Here is an 18,664-nt window from a genome sequence, read left to right on the forward strand (position 1 = left end):
AGAGTGTAATTGAGTCTCCTTGGAAAAAGGACGAGTGGACCTCCCTCAGAAAAAGCTGGCAACATCACTGTATGTAAAGCTATGAGCATGTATAGGTTCCAACAGGTGCACAGGCTTGGCCTCCACTCACAGGCAAAACCACTCTCCCTTCACCCTTTCGGTGACCCCCCCTTCTCAAGAGTAGCTACTTTGCTTTGACCTACTTCTTTAATACTCCCCAGTAAGAAGAAACATGATGTGTAAGCATCTAACTTGTGAGGGAAGGGACAGAAATAGGGCCACCTATAATCTACCAGGCGCACCCTCAGGGCAACTCGGAGGCAGTCCCAAGCCACTGGTTCGCAAGGACTTGGAAATCTGGGCGCTTTCCCGGTGGCATCTCTAAATGCTGAGAGGGGACCTGGGATTTAGACATGGGAAGTCCTACCCCAAGTCAAAACTCGACGTTTAATCTGGACGAAGCCACCTAACCACTATTTCTAGGCAAAGTCTCGAGGCTTCCCGGGTTATTTCCTTCTCCATCCTGGCCTGTCCTCCGGCCCTTGGAAACTCGCAGACCCCAGAACCTCCGCATTCTGCCCACCACAAGTGCCCCGACCCTGTGCCGCTGCCCTGGAAGCGGCCCAGCCACAGGCCTTTAGGCGATTTAAATCCACTGGAACTACCGAAGGACACCCTGGTCGGGGGCAGAAGGTCGCTTCCAGTCTCGGGAAAGCGGCACCTCTCCGTGACTGCGCCCTTCGCAGCGCGCCTGGGCTGAGATCTGAGAAATGCGCCCCGGGCCACAGGCAGCCGAGGAGGCGGGGAGGCTGCAACTTTCCCTCCGCCCTCTAACCGCAGGGCCTGGGTGCGGCGGCCTCGCGGGGGTCAGGCTCCTCTCCTTCCACGGTCGGGATCCCCAGCGGGAGGCGGCCGTGTGGGCTGGAGGGGAGGGGGGTGGCGGGCGGGTGCAGGGAGGACACGGGGGGCGTCCTTCTCTCCGCGAGCCCCGCCAGATGTTGCAAAGGCAAACAATAGGGGAGACGCGGAGAAACAAAAGGCCATTCGTCACGATCTCCACGGGCTCTGTGGCGTGGTCCCTACGGGGAGGACGTCTGGGAGGCGGTCTGGAAGGTGGGTGAAGGGGGGAGCCAGAGGCGATTGGGGGTTCCCGGTACTCACTTGCCAGGCACCGGGGGTCGGCCCTTTCCATTCCGAGAGGGGTCCCGAGGCAAGGAGGATCATCAAAGGAAAGTTGAGGGCTTTTCACCTTCCTAGGCGCGGGGGGAAGGGAGGGGCTGGATTCCAGATGTTTGACAGTTGTTGGCCCAAGGGGTCTGCAGGGTTTCGTCCGTTCTTTCCCCACCCGCACCCTCCCCGGAGCTCGGACGGCGCCGGGGTCGAGCGGGCCGGCGGAGCGGGCTTCCTTCCCCCGCTCAGCCCGCGTGGAGCCTCCGCACACGCCCCGAGCGCCGAGCTCCGGCCCAGGCGCACTTTCGCGAAAGTTTGTCTTCCCGCCCCCCCGCGGCCTGACACGCACGCTGCAGCCCCCCGCGCTTCGGGGTGGCTCCGGGACGCACTTGTGCCCCGCAGGGAGACCGAGGTTACAGAGTCTGCACAGTCAAGGCCCCGGAGCCCGGGCTGGGGACTGGACTCCCGTTCCCGCCCGGGAAGGGCGCGCGAGGGGCCCGCAGGGGCCTCGACGTGGGGCGGGGGTCTGACGCGGATCCCGGCCGCGGAGCCGCCCACCCCCCGGTCCCGCTGCGCCCGCCCCCAGGTGCGCCCCGCACCCCAGCCCGCCCGGGCGCCACCGGGGCGAGCAGCTGCCGGGCGGCGCCACCTTGCCTCTCCCGGCGGGGGCTCTCACTCACCGTGGGCTTTTACCTTCAGCCCGCGGCCGGGTCGGCTCCGTGCGCCGGGCGGGTCAGTAGCAGGCGGCGCCAGAGGAGGAGGGTGAGCCGGGGGCCAGACGGGCGACGCTGGCGGATCCACGCGGCGGGCAAGGGGCGAGCGGCCAGGGGCCAGCGCGCGCGGTCTCCAGGAGCGCGCGGGCGAGCGAGCTCGGGGCTCGAGCTCCAGCAGCTGCTCCCAAGTAACCCCCACAGGCGCCCCGCGTGCGGCTGTGCGCGGGGACGCCGAGAGGGGACCCCTGGCGGCCGCCCGCGGAATGGCAGCTCCGTGGGGGAGAGCAGTCAGGTCGCCTGGAGGCTCAACTTGCCTCCTTCAGAGGTGGGGAGTGGTCGGGCTAAGCGGGCTCCCCACCTTGGGGAAAAGAGGGTGGTCTTCTCACCAGGGCGACAAGGGAGATACCGGATCAGAAAGGACGCGTTCACGGTCCACAACGGCCAAGGCACCTATAAAGGGGGAATCACCTTCTCCAACTTTCTCTGACTTGTTGAAAAATACTGACAGAGGGGAGCATTAATCGTTGGAAAATACTCTGAGATTGTGGCAGATTTACTAGAACAAACTGGGAGTAGTGGGATGAGCATAGACTTTGAAGCCCAGTCACCCCTGAGACTTTCTACTGTGTGATCTTGATCTGTGATCTCTAAACTTCAGTATTCTTCTCTGTAAATTGGGAAAGCAGTATCTACCTTGCAGGGTGGTCTTAAGGGTAAAGTAAACATAGAAAGTATTCTTAATAGTAGGAGTCATTAAAGATAAGCTTCCTAGAGAAAATAATGTTTTATGGGGCGCCTGGGTGGCTTAGTCGGTTGGGCGTCAGACTTCAGCTCAGGTCAAGATCTTGAAGTTTATGAGTTCAAGCCCCGCGCAGCGGCCCTGTGCTGACAGCTCAGAGCCTGGAACCTGCTTCAGATTGTCTCACTCTCTTTCTACCCCTCCCCCACTTGTGCTCTTTCTGTCTCTGAAAAATAAATAAATGTAAAAAGAAAATAATGTCTTCCACATCTTTTATACCTGTTATGTGGCACCTTAATACATATTGATTAAGGAGTACCAAATGTTGAAAAGTACCAAATTTTAAAATTCTGATTATACACTTTAAAGACGTATGGAACTATATTAATTAGAAATTAGGATACGTGAAGAAAACATCTTTCCCCCAAAAGTGGTTTCCATGATCACTAAATGAGAACCTCGAAAATCACACACATCTTCTGCAATATCCAGTCATTTCTGTAAAATTGTAAATATTGTAAGAAATATTCAATAGTCAAATTGTGATGGTCTAACGATATCAGGATTAAATGATTCCATTTAATTCTGTGTCACTTGGGCAGTGCAAAGATGTTGGAGATTGTAAACATAAAACTCAAACATGGTGGGGGGGGGAGGGAAATGGTTAGATACAAATATACAGCCACTAAGCAATGATTCTGTTCATCATTGAGTAATGCAATTTCATTTCCAAACTGCCTCAAACCCTAGTCACTGGTTTTAAAGCTCCTTTTGTCCTTTTGGCCTCATGGCAATTGGAAAGCTCTTCATCATCCAGATCGGGATGATGATGTAATCTTAATTACCCCAGTTTACCTTTAATTTTCCTTCCCTTTCATTCACTAGTCCCTAATTGGGAAGTCTGTTGCCTGCCTAACAGTTCCCATTGCAGGATCTTTTCTGTCCTGCCAGCAGAGGAAAAATGAGGTTTCTTGGCTCAGAAACTAAAGCAGAACATTGAGATCCAACTTCTGCCCTTGGAGATAGGGCTCGTGCTCCAGGACACAGATGAGCTGGGCATGCACAGGGCGCAGAGGGTATTCGATTCTAATCAATAAACATAAATGGAACTGGCTCTGCCTCTCTCTTTGGCCATAGGGAAGAGAGGCCTTTCATCTCAGTTCCGTCTCCTTAGTGGCTTCTTCCCTGGGGAGGAATAGTAAATCTTGTGATTGGGAGAGAGCCTTCAATACTTCCTGGCCAACTTTCATCAGTGAGTGGGGTCAGTGTGATGAATGGTGCCCCAGCTCTCGCCCCATCGCTGGCCCAGCTTCTCTGCCTGTGACCTAGTGGGCTGGAGAAGGATGGCTCAACCTTCAGAATCTTCTCTAAAGGACCAGCATTTGGATTCCAGTCTTCTTTGGTCCTCTTGTGTCTTTGTCTGTTCAGGCTACTACAACAAAGCTTGGGGCTTCCAAACAACAGAAATGTATTTCTCACAGTTCTGGAGGGTGAGAAGTCCAAGATCAAGTTGCCAGCCAATTAAGGGTTTGGTGAGGACCTGTTTTCTCATAGACAACTTATCACTATGTCCTCACAGGGCAGAAGGGGGCAGGGAGATTTCTTAGGCTTCTTTTATAAGGACACTCATCCCATTCATAAGGCATCCACCCTCATGACTGATCATCTCCCAAAAGCTCCATCTCTCAATACCATCACACTGGGGGATAGGATTCAACAGATGAATTTGGGGAGGACATAAACATTCACTCTGTAGCATCCTGGGCTATACCTCATTCTCCAATCCAGCTTTTATCAGAGCTCTGCATAGGTGTTATATAGCAAACTGGCTCCATCATGAATTGAACAAGATACCATTTCCCAATGGCTATTATTCTTTATGTGTATAGTTCTTTGCTTGAGGGACAGCAATCTGAAGGGAAATATTGGATGAAGGGAAGGATTCAGGTACCAAAAGTCCATCCTAACTATACCCATCCTCTCCCTCAAACTTGCTTCCATGGTTGTTTTCCCCATCTTGGTGAATGGACTCCAACCTTTCATTGACTTAAAACCCTAAGCCATGGAATCATTTTTGACTCCCCCTTTTGTAAATTTTGCCTATCAGCAAATTTCATTGGCTTTACCTTCAAAATATTTCCAGAAGCTGACAGACCTCTTTCCACCACCTTGTTCCAAGCCACAAACACCTATAGCTTGGATTACTGCAATAACCTAACTGCCCCCCCCCCCGCCGCCTCCACCTTGCCCCCCATATGTGCTATTCTCAATAGAGCAGCCAATGTGATTCCAGTAAAAGTTATGTCATATATTGTCACCCTGCTACTTCAAATCCTCCTTGGGCTTCCTGTCTTACTCAGAGTAAAACTAACACAAATAGGCACCCCTTTATCTCTGATCTTGTTTCCTCCTAATTTCTCCATCACAAATTCTGCTTCATGCACATTACCTCTTTCGGTTCCCAGGAATGCCAGGTAAGTTAAAACAGAGCCTTTAAACTTCCTGTGACTTCTGCCAGGGACATTCTTTGCTCAGATTCTTCACAACTTACTGCCTCCCCTCCTTCAGCTCCTGTTCAAAAGTTACCAGAGGCCCCGTCTTTCAACTCCACTGACAATTATAATCACCTTCCCCTTCTAACACTCCCTATCCTTCTTCCCTGCTCTGATTTTCTCCACAGAATTTATTGCCATCTGACGTACAATATATATGTTGCCTGTATTAGTTTTCTGTTTTCTGCCTGTGTTGGTTTTCTATGGCTGCTGTAGCAATGGACCACCAACTTAACGATGCACAACAACACAAACTTATCTTATAGTTCTAGAGGTTAGACAGTTCTCATTAGGCTAAACTCCAGGGGTCAGCAGGGCATCACCCCTTTTTGAAGTCTATAGGGGAGAGAGAATCAATTTCCCTGTTTTTACTGGTGTCTAGAGGCTCCCCACATACCTCAGCCTGTGGCTCCCTTCCTCCTTCTTAAAAACTGGCCACAGCAGTCAGGCCCTCATTTTCATCACTATGGCCTTTCTGCTTCCTTCCCTCTTCAATTTATAGAGGCCCTTGGGATTACACCAAGCCCATCCAAATAATCCAGGATTATCTCCCTATGTTAAAGTCAGCTGATTATCAACCTTAATTCCATCTGCAAAACCCAATTCCTTACAGGTTATGGAAATAAAGATGTGGACATTTTGGGGGGGGCATTATTCTGTCTACCACACTGTCTCACTCTTTCCACGAGAATGGAAATTCCACACTTCATGGATTTTTATCTGTTTTATGTATTACTCTATCCCTTGACTAGCTCAGTAAATGTACAGACACTTGCTATGGGTTAACTTATATCTCACCTCCTTCTGCCTCCCAAATGCATGGGTTTAAGCCTTACCCCTCAATGTGAGTATGTGGGTATTTGGAGATGAAGTCTTTAGGAGGTAATTAGAGTTAGATGAACTGATAAGGGTAGGCCCCTCATGATGATATTAGTGGCTTCATAAGAAGAAACAAGAAAAGAGAGATTGTTCTCTCTGCCATGTGAGGACACGGGGAGAAGGCAGCCATCTGTAAGCCAACAAGATTCTCACCAGGAACAGAATTGGCCAGCATCACGATCTTAGACTTCCCAGTCCCCAAAACTGTGAGAAATAAATGTCTATTGTTTAAGCCAGCCAGTCTATGGTATTTTGTTATCCCAGCCTGAACACACTAATATGGCACTCAAATATTTGTTGAATTAATTAATGACGAGAACTCATTCTAGGTATTGCAAATACTTAACATCCACCTAAGCACTGAAATAATGGCAATTTAAGCAAAGCAGGTGTGTGTGTGTGTGTGTGTGTGTGTGTGTGTGTGTGTGTGTAAAAGATATGTATGTACCTACAATATGTCAGGTACTTGCTGAGTACTTTATGTAGAATATCTCATTTAATTGTCACAAAGTCCCTAAATAGTAAACACAGGTGAAGAAATTATAGGCCAGAAAGAAGGAATTTACCCAAAGTCATGCAGCTAGTACATCATGTATGCGGGTTTTAGACTTGTCAGTGTGACTTAAACCCATAGCAGAAACTCTACACTCCTCTGCCACTGTCATGCTGCAACAGGACACCCTGGATCTTGCTCTTGATGTGCTTACAATCTAATAAGATTGACAAGAGAATGACAAGAGAAATATACCTAGCAATAATACAAAGAAGACTATGGGGGGATAGTATAAAAGAGGCCAATATGTTGCTGTAGAGAATAGAGACAAGAAAGATTAATTTGAGATGGTGTTGACTGTGGGGAGTTTCAGGGAGGAATGTGGCATTTGAGCTGGATTTGATGGTGGACACTGTTGGGAGTTAGAAAAGTCACTTCAGGTGCATAGAACCTAGAAAGATACAGGAAGGGAGAAAAGTCCTAGATGTGTCCTGGAAACTAAGGTTAATCTGGTTGGTATGGGCACTACCTGTGCAGTTAGATGATAAGGGCTGGGATCCCAAATGCTGGGCTAGAGATCAAAGGAAATGTAACGATTTTTGTTGTGTTATTAATGGAGAAAGTTTACCTGAAGGAGCTGCCAGAGCAATGCCTGAAGCTATAACTCAAAAGGCAAGAAGAAGGCAAAAATGAACTCTTGCTGGATAAAATGTTTTGAGAGGCTTCTGACTCTGTTTGCCACATTATAAAAGGGCAATTGTGGATCTCTCACTCTAGGTCCAGAGCACAGCCTCATACATCTTAGACCCAAAATGTTCTAAAGTGAACAAAAATAGATAATGAAAGAAACTGGGTTATTCCCTGGCCTTTGGACAGTTTTTGCCATTTTGATTTCATAGGTGAAGTAACTAAGCCTGGAAGAATTGACTTGCCCTGGATTACACAACCAAAAGATTGGGACATTGATTTTAGGTCTCATGACCATTGCTGCTATGTCCTGATACAGCAGTGGAAAAGGCTCTAAGGATGTGTTTGTCCAAGATGGAGTTGTCAGATTTTAAGCTGTTTCAGATAAATCTCTCCAGGTAGCTGTGAAGTAAGTCTAAGGATTTTGGATGGAGGCTCCCATGATTCTCACTTCCAAGTTCTTCCAGGGAAAAGAGAAAAGCCAAGACCACCTGAAAGATGCATTTTAGGGAGACAAAGTGGCATGGTAATTATTAGCTGTGTCTGTTACCTCATTTTATAAAATGGGGTAAGTAATATACGTGGTTGTATGGATTCACTGAAGGGATGCATGTAATGTGCTTAGCACAGTGCTTGTTTCTGGAGCACACCACATCTTTTTCTTTCCAGCACATAGTTCTCACATCACCCTCACACAGCCCCTCTCTCATGAGGGTAAGAGACCCTAGCCCTCAGCACGTGTTACATTCCACACTAAATCTAGAAGCCTCACTATCCCTTGGGATGTCATCTCCTAGAACCAGGAACAAGAAGAGAATATTTCTGGGTACTTTGATGTAGAATTAGTAACATTAACTTTCTTTGCCTAAGTCAGTGCAAAATACTTTCTATCATTTTCAGTTCATGCTTTATGCATTTCCTGTAAGAGGAAAGCCATGCTGGTCTTCAATGGTGTAAGAGAAAAATCCCAAAAAGATTCTGTTGCCAAACCACCTCATTATAGCTTCCACTGAGAGGGCACCAAAAGAGTGGAGGGATATCCTAAGAGTGTCACCATAGTAACATCATAACACATTGCAGCAGAGTAAAGTGGGGGCAATGACTTCCATAGTCATCGACAGACATAGACTCACAGTCATATTGTTCTAGAGAGCAGTACTCACTCAAATAAGATTTGTGGGAGGGTCTTCCTATTAATTTCAGTAGTCTGATTACCCAGTGTCATTGTGTGCTAACCATGGTTATTACAGGCAGGTTACTAACAAATAGCAGACATTCTCAGAGTCCTTCTTTTCATACGAAGCAATGTGAGATAACACAACTGTCTACTTAACAAATCTTCAAAAGTAGGGCACACTTCCTCCTCATCTATTTTGATTTTACTTTCAAAAGCTTGACTAGTCATGATCCTGGATATATTGTCTCCATGTTTTATGAGGTATCTCTGGGTCCTGAAAATGAATGTGCGTGGCTCATCCTAAGCATCAAAATAATGGCAATTTAAACAAAGCAGATGTGTGCATATGTGTGTGTGTACAAAAGATATGTATAATATAGAAATATATATGGCATATATAAAGATATTTATATAAATTTTTATATACATCTGGTATATATATATATATATATATATATATATATATATATATATATAACTTTTTAAGCAATTTTGAACCATGACAGGAGTCCATGTGTCCAGCATGTTTCCTGCTAGCATAATTCTTACCATTTATGATGACACTGGATGGCTATAATCATTTCCTCTAAAATCCACATTACATCAATCCCATTTTGGAGAAGTGGAACTGAGGCATGAAAAGGTCACAGGGTTTGAGGTCTGGGGAAGACCTGTGACATTGTTCAAAGTTGTATCAGTGCAGTGAAACAAGAGGGTGCAATTTGGAATCATTATGGACAATGGCCTGCCTTCAGTTCTATAGGAGTAAAGTGAATGTGCTTTCCTAAATTATTTTTTTAATTAATTTTATTTAAATGAAATTGTGATCTCTCCTCCTGCTCTTTGGATCTGTTTGTATTTTTCACAGTGATCCAACGTCCTTTCAGATCTCCTTACCAGAATGTGTTTTGGGGGGGGTTGTTTGCTTTTTAAACCACTTGAAAAATGACTCTTCTCAGGAGAGAAGCATGATGTTTTTGTTTTAGCTTGACACAAGCCACATGTATAGTACACTTGTGGTCTGCCTCAGTGCTGTGAAAAACGGAGAAAAATTCTTTTCTAGGAATTGTCCTAAAACAGGTCATTAGATGTGATCCAAGGAGAGTTAGTTGCTGGGAGAATCAGAGTCTAAGGTAGTCTTGTGTAAAGACACCATGGCCTGGCTCCCCCAAACCAATCTGAGAGAGACTTCAACATCTTTCTAAAATGGGGAAATCAGACTGTGTGCTCAATGGGTTTGAGAAGTGAAAATCAAAGTGATTCATACAGAAGGGGATAGGAACACAGAGAAGAGGCTTCCAGCTTATATACACCCCTTCCTCCTCCAAGTAGGAAAATAAGTAGGAAAATAAGTCATATGGACTTCCTTTTGAAAGGGGAAAAAAACACAGCTTTACTGTCTTTGTGATCAATGCCCACGACCATGCCCAGTAAGTCACTCAGTAACTCCCAACTGCCATGTTTGGAAAACCAAGAAAAGTCTTTGTGCCTCCTCAACTCTCCTTGAATATCTGTGGAAAGAAATGAAAGAAGTAAACTGTTCCACTGTCCGACTGAAGGTGACTGTTAATGAACGAGGAGGCTTTCCAAACCACCCCCTGCCTTCCTGGCCTAAAAAAGAAACAAGATTATCCTTTCCACACCCTAATTAAGGCAAGACACAGAAATGAGGGGATCACTTGTCCTGCCCTACTTTAGCTTCCAGCTGTTTTACCTACTCAAGACCCCATTTCCTCAAGATTCCAATTAGATTTGATACACTGCTCAATACTAATTTCCTCCTAAGATGCTACTTCACCATTTGGAAGGCCCCTTGGGCTAAATAATTATTGACTTCTAAATGGCCTCCAGCCAGTTTCAGATATGATAGTGTTTCATGTCCAGTGATATGAAAGACTTGCCTTGGGTATTGAACAGCTTCGATGATGCTTTTCCGGGGAAAAACATCTCTCTGAAAGGTTTTTAGAAAAGTTTTAGTTAAACTTTTTCCCAAGCCTTACTAATGCTCAGGTAGAGTCTCTATAGAGATGAATGGATAATTTCCTTCCTTTTATTTATTCTTTTTCTTCCCCTCCCCATATCCCTCCCTCTTTCCTTCTTCCTTTCTTTCTCTTCCCTCCTTTGTTAGTTTGTACCGAAGAGGACTTATAACAGCTGGGTAACTCGAGGATTTCTACCCAATGTCCTAGAAGAACAAGGTTTCTACCCAATGTCCTAGAAGAACAATTCTCCTTTTCTCTAAAATGGCATTACACTTTCATCCCTTTTCCTTGTCTTGTTGCGTTCCTGTGTTCTGTTGATGTCAGCAGATGCTAAACTAGGTTTCCATAGGTTTCCATTTGAAGTTGCTCCTCCTGGCTGCTCAACTTGTAGGCAGAGTCAACATCAAAAAACAAAATGAAAGCACAAGTGAAGAGTTGGAAGGACCCCCAAGACCTTTGTCTCAGCAGCTTGCATAGCCCTACAGCATTTACTGGAGATGGACGGCAGGGAACTCATATTTATCAAGCACTTGGAATGTGCTAGGAATGATGCTGGGACCAAATACTTACAATGACCAAATATTTACAATGACCTTGGTATGATTACCACCACCACTACCACCACCGTCTCCCCCCCCCCCCCATTTTAGACATTGGGAAACTTGTGCAGGGCTCATACAGGCTGCCTATCTTATTCTCAGTCCCCATTTGTCATCACCCTGCATCCATCAGCTCTCTGTAAGAACTGAGATTAGTGTTTAAGGATGGAGTTTGGTATAGAAAGCATCCCTGGTTCCCTCAGTTCCAGTGCATTTATAGTGGCTGGTTTCCCATATCTTAAGCACACATTAGGTGTAATTTCACTGTCTGCCTCAAGACTTCCCACAGCTGTGGGAGCTTGCTCAGCCCAGGAGTGATGCCAGTGTCTGTGCTGCAGGGAGGCTACTTAAGGCCCCTAGGGACAACGAGCAGTGAATGAGAGCCAGTGAATAAATGCTCCGTCCTCTTATCCTTGAGATGGACAATGACGGAAGGCATTCTTTACATGACAGAGATCCAAGTCCCAAGTGGCCAGTTGATATTTCATCCTTATATTGGCTTTTCTTCCTTCTTCTCCCACTCATCCTTTTCTCATTCCTGCTTCCTGGGCTAGATAAACTAACTGCATCAAGTCTTTGCCTCAGGTTCTGATGTGGGGGGGGGAGTCAAAAGCAATATTTGGGGTCCTGGTAGGTGGCAATAAGGCCCACAGCGAGTACCATAGAATAAAGGAGAAAGTTACTGTTATGAGTCCTATAGGCAAATAAGCCGGACTAAACTAGAGAGAGGTTCTGAAGCAGAGAACACAGTTCCAAGCCGGGAACTCTAAAAAATGTTCCCTTAAGTAGAACTCTTTGAGAAAATATATGCAAAGTGTCATTAAACTGCCCAGAAGGAAATAACATCAAAACATTAACTGGTTTTCTCTTCTGAGTAAATCTTCAATGGAAGTTCCTCTGATCCTCCTCACTTGTATTTATTTATGTCTTGACTTCCCCCCTGGGGAATCTCGATCCCTGTCACTGCAGATAATGACCATTTTTTCCCGCTCCTCAAACTAGGTAGAATAATACACTTAGCCATCATTCTCTACCTAGAAGGCAGCACAGCTTGTTAGTTTAGAATAAGCTGTGGGTAATAGGTCAAGCTCCAGTCAGCTGGGTGACTTAGTATTGTCAAGTTTTGCTACATAAACAATGGTGCGAATTCAGTGGCTTAAAACCGCAAAGGTTAATGTCATGCTTGTGCAACATGCTTATCTTGGGTTGATGGGGGTGGTAAGGGGACTCTGCTCCTGTGTCTCCCACTGAAGGACCCAGGCTGTGGAGCTGCCATGTTCCAGAATGTTAATAGTCACTGTGGTAGAGTTAAAGAGGGAAAAGCTCTCTAGCCTTCTGTCTGAAAACAACATTTGCTTGTTTTGTTCATTGGCTGAAGAGAGTTGTGTGGTCATGCCTGGGTTCCGCCGAAAGAGAAAGTACAACTGAACTTCCAGGTGAGAAAAGAGAGAGAAAAGCAGGATATTTGTGAAAAATATCTATCATGTCTGGACAATCATTTAACCTAGGCATCAGTGTCCTCCTCATGTACATGGGGAAGTTTACTTTATGAGGTTGTTGTGAGGGTTGCCTGAGAAATTGCTCAAGCACGGGGCATGTAGTCATTACTCAATAAACTCTGCTAATCTGACCATGATCCTTTGTACAGATGAAATATAATGTTCAGATTTATCCTAATATTTCCCAAATCTCTGCAATTAAATAACAGCAATATTTAGAAAATGCTTTTCCATAAATTTTATTTTCCAGCCTTTAAAAATGATCCTGGTGCCTCTTCTCTGAATTTCTCCAAGTTCTAAGATATGGATTCTAGCACAGTGCTCCCCACATAGAAAGGACTAGACTACAACCATGCAATGAGAAAATACTTTGTTTTGAAGGAGAGCTACACATATATAAAATGATAATCACTGTATTTATTGTTTATAACAAGTGCTATTCTTGTGCAGATAGATTCAGCTTAAGTTCATTAGAACAGTATGGGTCTCATTAGAAAGAACATATTATTATGCTCGAAAAACTATGGCTGGACATGAAGTTATTATAAGGGTCTGGGCTCCTTCAGCTAAGTATGTTATTACAATTTCAATGGAACCATTATCTTGTCAACAGAACACATGGTAAAACTCTCAGGGGCTGCCTCTGACTTCATGAGAGTTGGTAGACTCTGGTTCTCCCTAGGGAAGGCAGGGGCCTGGTAGGATCTGAGCAGGGGCCTGAGTCATGAGCTATAGTCCCCTGTCCCTCATCACTTCAGGTTTGGTCTTGGAAAGCCAGCATTTTGAGGATCTAATCATAAGACTTTCTCACTGTCCTTGGGCTGGGTCATCCCCCCACCCCCTCATGTTGTTCTCACATGATGGTCATGGACTCCTAGTTTTATAAGGTGTTCTTTATTTTGACAGAATTTGGGCCAGGAACTTTGTTCAGTGAGTGTCTTAGCTCATGTGGACCCTGGGGTTGTTTATGTTTTCAGGACCTGCTATTGAGAAACTCTAAAGAAGTTTATTTTACAGAGCGAGTTTGCTTTTGCCAGAATGAATTCATTTGCTCAAGTTATTTTTAAAATGTGCTTTTTCTTAGCTTCTTAGAGAAGCTCTCGTCTCTTCTTTGTGTGCGTCTGCATTAGAAAACACTGCCAATCTCTTGATGGAAGCCCGAGAAAATGTCTAGTCAAAGAGGGTCAAAGATGGTTCTCGGCTTTGAACAGAACAGCCTCTATACACTGAATGCTGGGTTAAAACACTGTGCTGCTGGGCCCAGGAGCTGAAATGCTTGATGCTTCTAGAACCACGGAGGCCATGCAAATGAGTGTCAAACTGCTTCTACAGGTGTGTGTAGGAGGAGACACCATAGATGGATATTCATCCAGGAGAACACCCGCTGCAGTCAATTGGAACCACCACACGGTCCAGCAGCAGAGATTGCTAGAGGCAGTGCGTAGGGGCACAACCCTCTACCTCATCTGAGTTAAATGGGCTGACTCATCAAACTACCTTGCAAACTTTGTATTTCACAACTGGTTTTTAAAAACAACTCTTAAAGACATGTGTTCTTTATATAAATCTTTCTTTTTCAACTGTTTATTTTTGAGAGAGAGAGAGAGTGCATGAGAACAGGGGAGGGACAGAGAGGGAGACAGAGGATCCGAAGGGGGCTCCGCGCTCACAGCAGAGAGCCTGATGTGGGGCCCAAATTCACAAACCCTGAGATCGCAACGTGAGCTGAAGCCAGACACTTAACTGACTCAGCCACCCAGGTGCCCCAAGGGCATATGTTCTTAACTTTTAGGGGGATCAGAAACCCCATTGAGAATCTGATTGAGGCTATGGACCCATTACCCAGAAAAATGCACAAATGTGCAAACTTTTGCTTAAAATGTCAGTAGTATTATCAGGATAATATCCAAGAATGGCCAAGAAGGTCCACACATTCCCTCACTTCAGAATTGGAATGAACTTTAAACCTGAGATTAATGGTCTATGAATACTATTCATTCTTTTAGAAATTTCTAAGTTTCTGCTTCATGGAAGGCATTATGCTGGAAGCTGGGGATGCAAGAATGTATAAGATAAGGACTAGCCTTGTGAAGTTCAGTATGATGGAAGACAAATCCATAAGAATGATGCATAATAATGACTTAAGTGCCATGCTAGAACTCTAAGCAGAGAGACTTAAAGGAGTCCTGAAGGGAAGGTAATTAGTTCAACACACATACTATGTGCCAGGTGATTGGGAATGAGCTAGTGCACAGACATGCTCTCAACCATAGGCGAATCCAGATTGGCAAGTAAAGTTCATCAGGGGGAAGACATGTGTATGCCTGGCAGCAGGGGCAGCACGTGCACCAGTCAACAATGGGAGTGACGAGAGTTGGGGAACTACCAACAGCTCCTCAAAGGAAGGAGAGAGCAGGAGTGGTGACAGCAAAGGGTGGAGGGGCTCTCTGGGTCAGATCCCAAAGGTCCTTGTGCTTCACCATGGAGTGTGGGCTTTATGTTGTGTCCAAGGTTGTCGCTGAGGGTTTTTTTAAAGCAAGTGAATAAGAACAAGGAGGAGATTCTATTAGAAAGATCATTTTTGGCCTTCTGTGGAGAAAATGGATTGATCGAGGCGGGTGAGGTCTGTGTGAAAAGACCAGAAGGGAGGAAGCTGTTGAGTTAATGTGAATGGGAAATGAGAGGTCCTGATAGTGGCAGTGGCAATGGTGGGGACAGAGTTGAAAAACAGGATGAGGCTTCTGGATAGTACCTCACACACACTCTTTCATGCCCTAGACTGACTTTGTCCTCAGGCAATGCTCTCTGTTCTATGCAGTGAGGTAGTGCTGTGTTCTATGCAGTGAGGTAGTGACTATTAACAGTCAGTGTTAATAATGTTTATTATTTAACATTAATAAAATAATGTTGCTACTGAAGTTATATCTCCTGGAATCACGCTGTAAGTTGCAGTTGAATAATCAGATATGGGCATTCTACATTCAGTTCCTTAATGATGAGGATAATGATGGTAAGAGCTGCAACTCAGTTTTATTGATTACTCTTTGCCCACTACCCTTCCAAGCATTCTGCATGTATTAACCCACTTATTCGTCAAACAACTGAGAGTGAATGTCTGTTCCTGTTTGCATCTTAGGACCCCCCCCCCCCCCCCACCACCAGTCCCATGCTGGAAGCTGGGGATGCAAGGATATATAAGACAAGTACTTGCTATAGAATTCCATTCATGTGAAACTCTACAACAGGCAAACCTAATCTATTGTGACAACATTAACTGTGGCTGTCCTGGACCTACTCTATTCTCATGCCTATTGAATAGACGAGAATGTTGAAGCAGGACAGAGGGGTTAAATAGCTTGTCCAAGGTCACACAGCCATGAAGTAGAAAAACAGAGATTTGAGTTTTAGATGTCTCAGCTCCAGGACCCACACTCCTATCAACTCTACTCTGCCTATGACAGAATCTAGTCTTTCTCCATAGAATACAGTATGAGCATTAAATGGACTTTTTCAATTTGTCCTGAACATTCTAAATAATCACACGATAAAAAGGTTTCCACATCACTAACGTCTCCAGAAACAGATTTGGAGACGTACATGAAGCAAAATTCTGGGCGTGAATGTTTTCGCAGATTCAGGCTCCAAAGAACAGAAAAGCAGAAAAAACAAACAATGGTGTTTTTAAACAATGAATGTTGTTTTCCTCTAACCATAAGGGAGTTTTAAAACTTGACAAATCCATTCAGGTTTCAAAGCATTCCATACTCCCCACCCACAAGCAAATGCCAGAAGGTGCCAGTTTGAGCCAACTCTGAGATCAGGAGTGATTTTCTAAATAATGGATCAGATTTCTTAAATATCCATACTCCACAGATAAATACTTACCACTGTCCTAATTGGCCTGATGAAAACTGCTTAGCCATTTATCAAGCTATTAATTCAAAAAGAACATTTCAGCAAGAGAGGAGATAGCGAGGCACAAATGCAGCAACAGCAAATGATAGGATATTACTTCTTTGAAAAGATTGAACATCCTTAAGGTCTTTGAAATTTTAGAGCTACATTGTGCATGGGCTCAATTTTAATGTTTTTTTTTTTTAACATTTATTTTTGAGAGAGAGAGAGAGAGAGAGAGTGTGAGCGGGGGGAGGAGCAGAGAGAGAGGGGGACACAGAATCCAAAGCAGGTTACAGGCTCTGAGCCGTCAGCACAAAGCCCCAACACTGGGCTCGAACTCATGAACTGTGAGATCATGACCTGAGCCAAAGTCGGGTGCTTAACTGACTGAGCCACCCAGGTGCCCCAGCATAGGTTCAATTTTAACGAAGGTCTTTCTGGGGGGGAAAATGTTTCTGATTATATAAAGAGCAGTTTCCTTAATTTGCAGGGACAGATTCTTTTGGAGAAGACAAAGAAAATCATATTTAATATACTCATTATATTTATTTAGCTAATGTTTTTTGGGAAGCATGCCCTGTGCCTGATACCATGCTATGCATTGAGATACAAAAATGTAAAGATAGGTTTTGTTCTCTAGCCTAGCCATGGAAACAGAGAAGCAAAGGAATAATGTAACAGATCCAACAAAAGAGAATGCATTAGCAAGTGAGAAGCGAGGTTAGAGTTGAATAGATAGTGTGCGGCAAAGATTTTGGATTGATTTTGTAAATGATGCAGAGTTATTAAACAGAAATGACCATGAGATTGTACAAGGATCATGCTGTTGTCAGTGTGAAGAATGGGTTGAGATGGGGAGACATTCAAGGCAGGATGAGTTCCACTTTTTTCTAGTTTACTAGATTTTGATAAATGTTTACACCTATGTAACCATCACCCCAATCAAGATACCGAACATTTTCATCACTCCCAAGAGATCCCTTGGGCCCTTTGCAGTAAATACCATCCATTCTTGGCCCACGTCACAACAGATTAGTTTTGCCTGTTGAGGTTTACAGTTATACAATAAGTACTCTCAGGCTGGGATTAGGGAGGTCCTAAGATGCAAACTGGAACAGACATTCACTCTCAGTTTCATGGTAGCATAGCCCCTACAACACACCCTGTACCATGCTCTTTTGTATGTTTATGCTCAGTGTACTGTTTTTGAGATTTTGTTACGTATTTCAGCAGTTCATTCCTTTTTATTCCAGTGTATTTATTCCATGTTATAAATATATTATAATTTGTTTATCCATTTCTACATTGATGGTCATCTGGGCTGTTTCCATTTTGGTACTTTTATGAATATAGCTTCTATGAACAGTTGTGTGCAAATATTTCTGTGGACATTTTTTCATTTCTCTTGGGGAAATATTTAGGAGTGAAATTGCTGGGTTATATGGCAATATGTATTGAACTTCACGAGACTGCTCAAAGATAGTCAAAAGTGGCTTTAATACTTTGTATGAGAATTTCAGTTGCTCCACAGCCTAATAATTATCAACCTTTAACTATGTTAGTTTTAATTTTCATTCCGTGACAATATTTGGCATGATTTTAGGTAATGATTGGCCATTTATGTATTAGTGTGAAATATATGCTTGAATCTTTTGGGCATTAAAAACATTGGGTTGTCTTCTTAATATTGACAAGTAGTTTTATTATATATGAAAAGTAGTTTTCATAATTTCAGAATTATGTTCTGGCTACAAGATCTATGTCAAATATGTGCATTGTATAGATCTTCTCCAGCATAGCTTGTCTGAGTTCCACTATTCATAAAAATCATTCCACAACATTCTGATACCTTTTTGCTTTCCAATCCATTTCCCCTTGTCCCCCAAACACACACAATTTAGAGATCATCTAATCTTGTATTACAAGTGCTAGTTTCCAAGTAGTAATTCCGTTGTGGTCAAAGAACAAACTTTGTATGACTTGAATCCTTTTAACTTATTGAGATTTGTTTAATGGCCCAGAATATGGTCTATCTTGGTGTTCCATGTACTCCTGAAAATAATGTATAATCTACTGTTGTTGAGTACAGCTGTGTTCTATAAATGTCACATCAAGTTGGTTGATAGTCTTATTCAAGTCTTTATATCCTGATTTGGATATAGATTTTCTTCAAAGTCTTTCATTAAAATGGAGTCTGTGCACAATCTAGTTCTAAAATTTGTCTTCTTGTTCCATCAAACATTGAGAGTCTTTAAATCTCTAGCTATAATTATAGAT

General features: G+C 44.2%; 2 protein-coding genes and 1 long non-coding RNA gene across 12 annotated transcripts in view; 2 read left to right on the top strand and 1 right to left on the bottom strand.

Annotated features, from left to right (window-relative positions):
• MOB3B (MOB kinase activator 3B) overlaps positions 1–2,104 on the bottom strand; it is a 219,577-nt gene extending 217,473 nt beyond the window's left edge. For 3 of the 10 annotated variants that reach the window (XM_086685436.1, XM_086685432.1, XM_086685434.1), the window contains exon 1: positions 1,851–2,099. The gene's annotated coding sequence lies outside the window, so the exon portion shown is untranslated. Of the gene's footprint in view, positions 1–1,161; positions 1,299–1,850 lie in introns of those variants that run through there. The other 7 variants (XM_086685438.1, XM_086685433.1, XM_086685435.1 and 4 more) reach the window with 4 other exon arrangements.
• On the top strand, positions 898–18,591 carry LOC147574872 (uncharacterized). Its single transcript, XR_015243590.1, has 2 exons — positions 898–1,113; positions 13,575–18,591. It is a non-coding gene; the product is annotated as an uncharacterized LOC147574872 (long non-coding RNA).
• Positions 1,289–3,432, top strand: LOC147574873 (uncharacterized). The gene is given in 3 exon segments (XM_086685431.1): positions 1,289–1,709; positions 1,712–1,968; positions 1,971–3,432. Coding segments are annotated over 3 exon segments (936 nt in total). The 3' UTR covers positions 2,229–3,432.
• Positions 18,592–18,664: the final 73 nt, after the last annotated feature.

This window comes from Puma concolor, chromosome D4 (genome assembly GCF_028749965.1).
Source record: "Puma concolor isolate L17-30 chromosome D4, mPumCon1.1.hap2, whole genome shotgun sequence".
In the NCBI taxonomy this organism is placed as follows: Eukaryota; Metazoa; Chordata; class Mammalia; order Carnivora; family Felidae; genus Puma; species Puma concolor.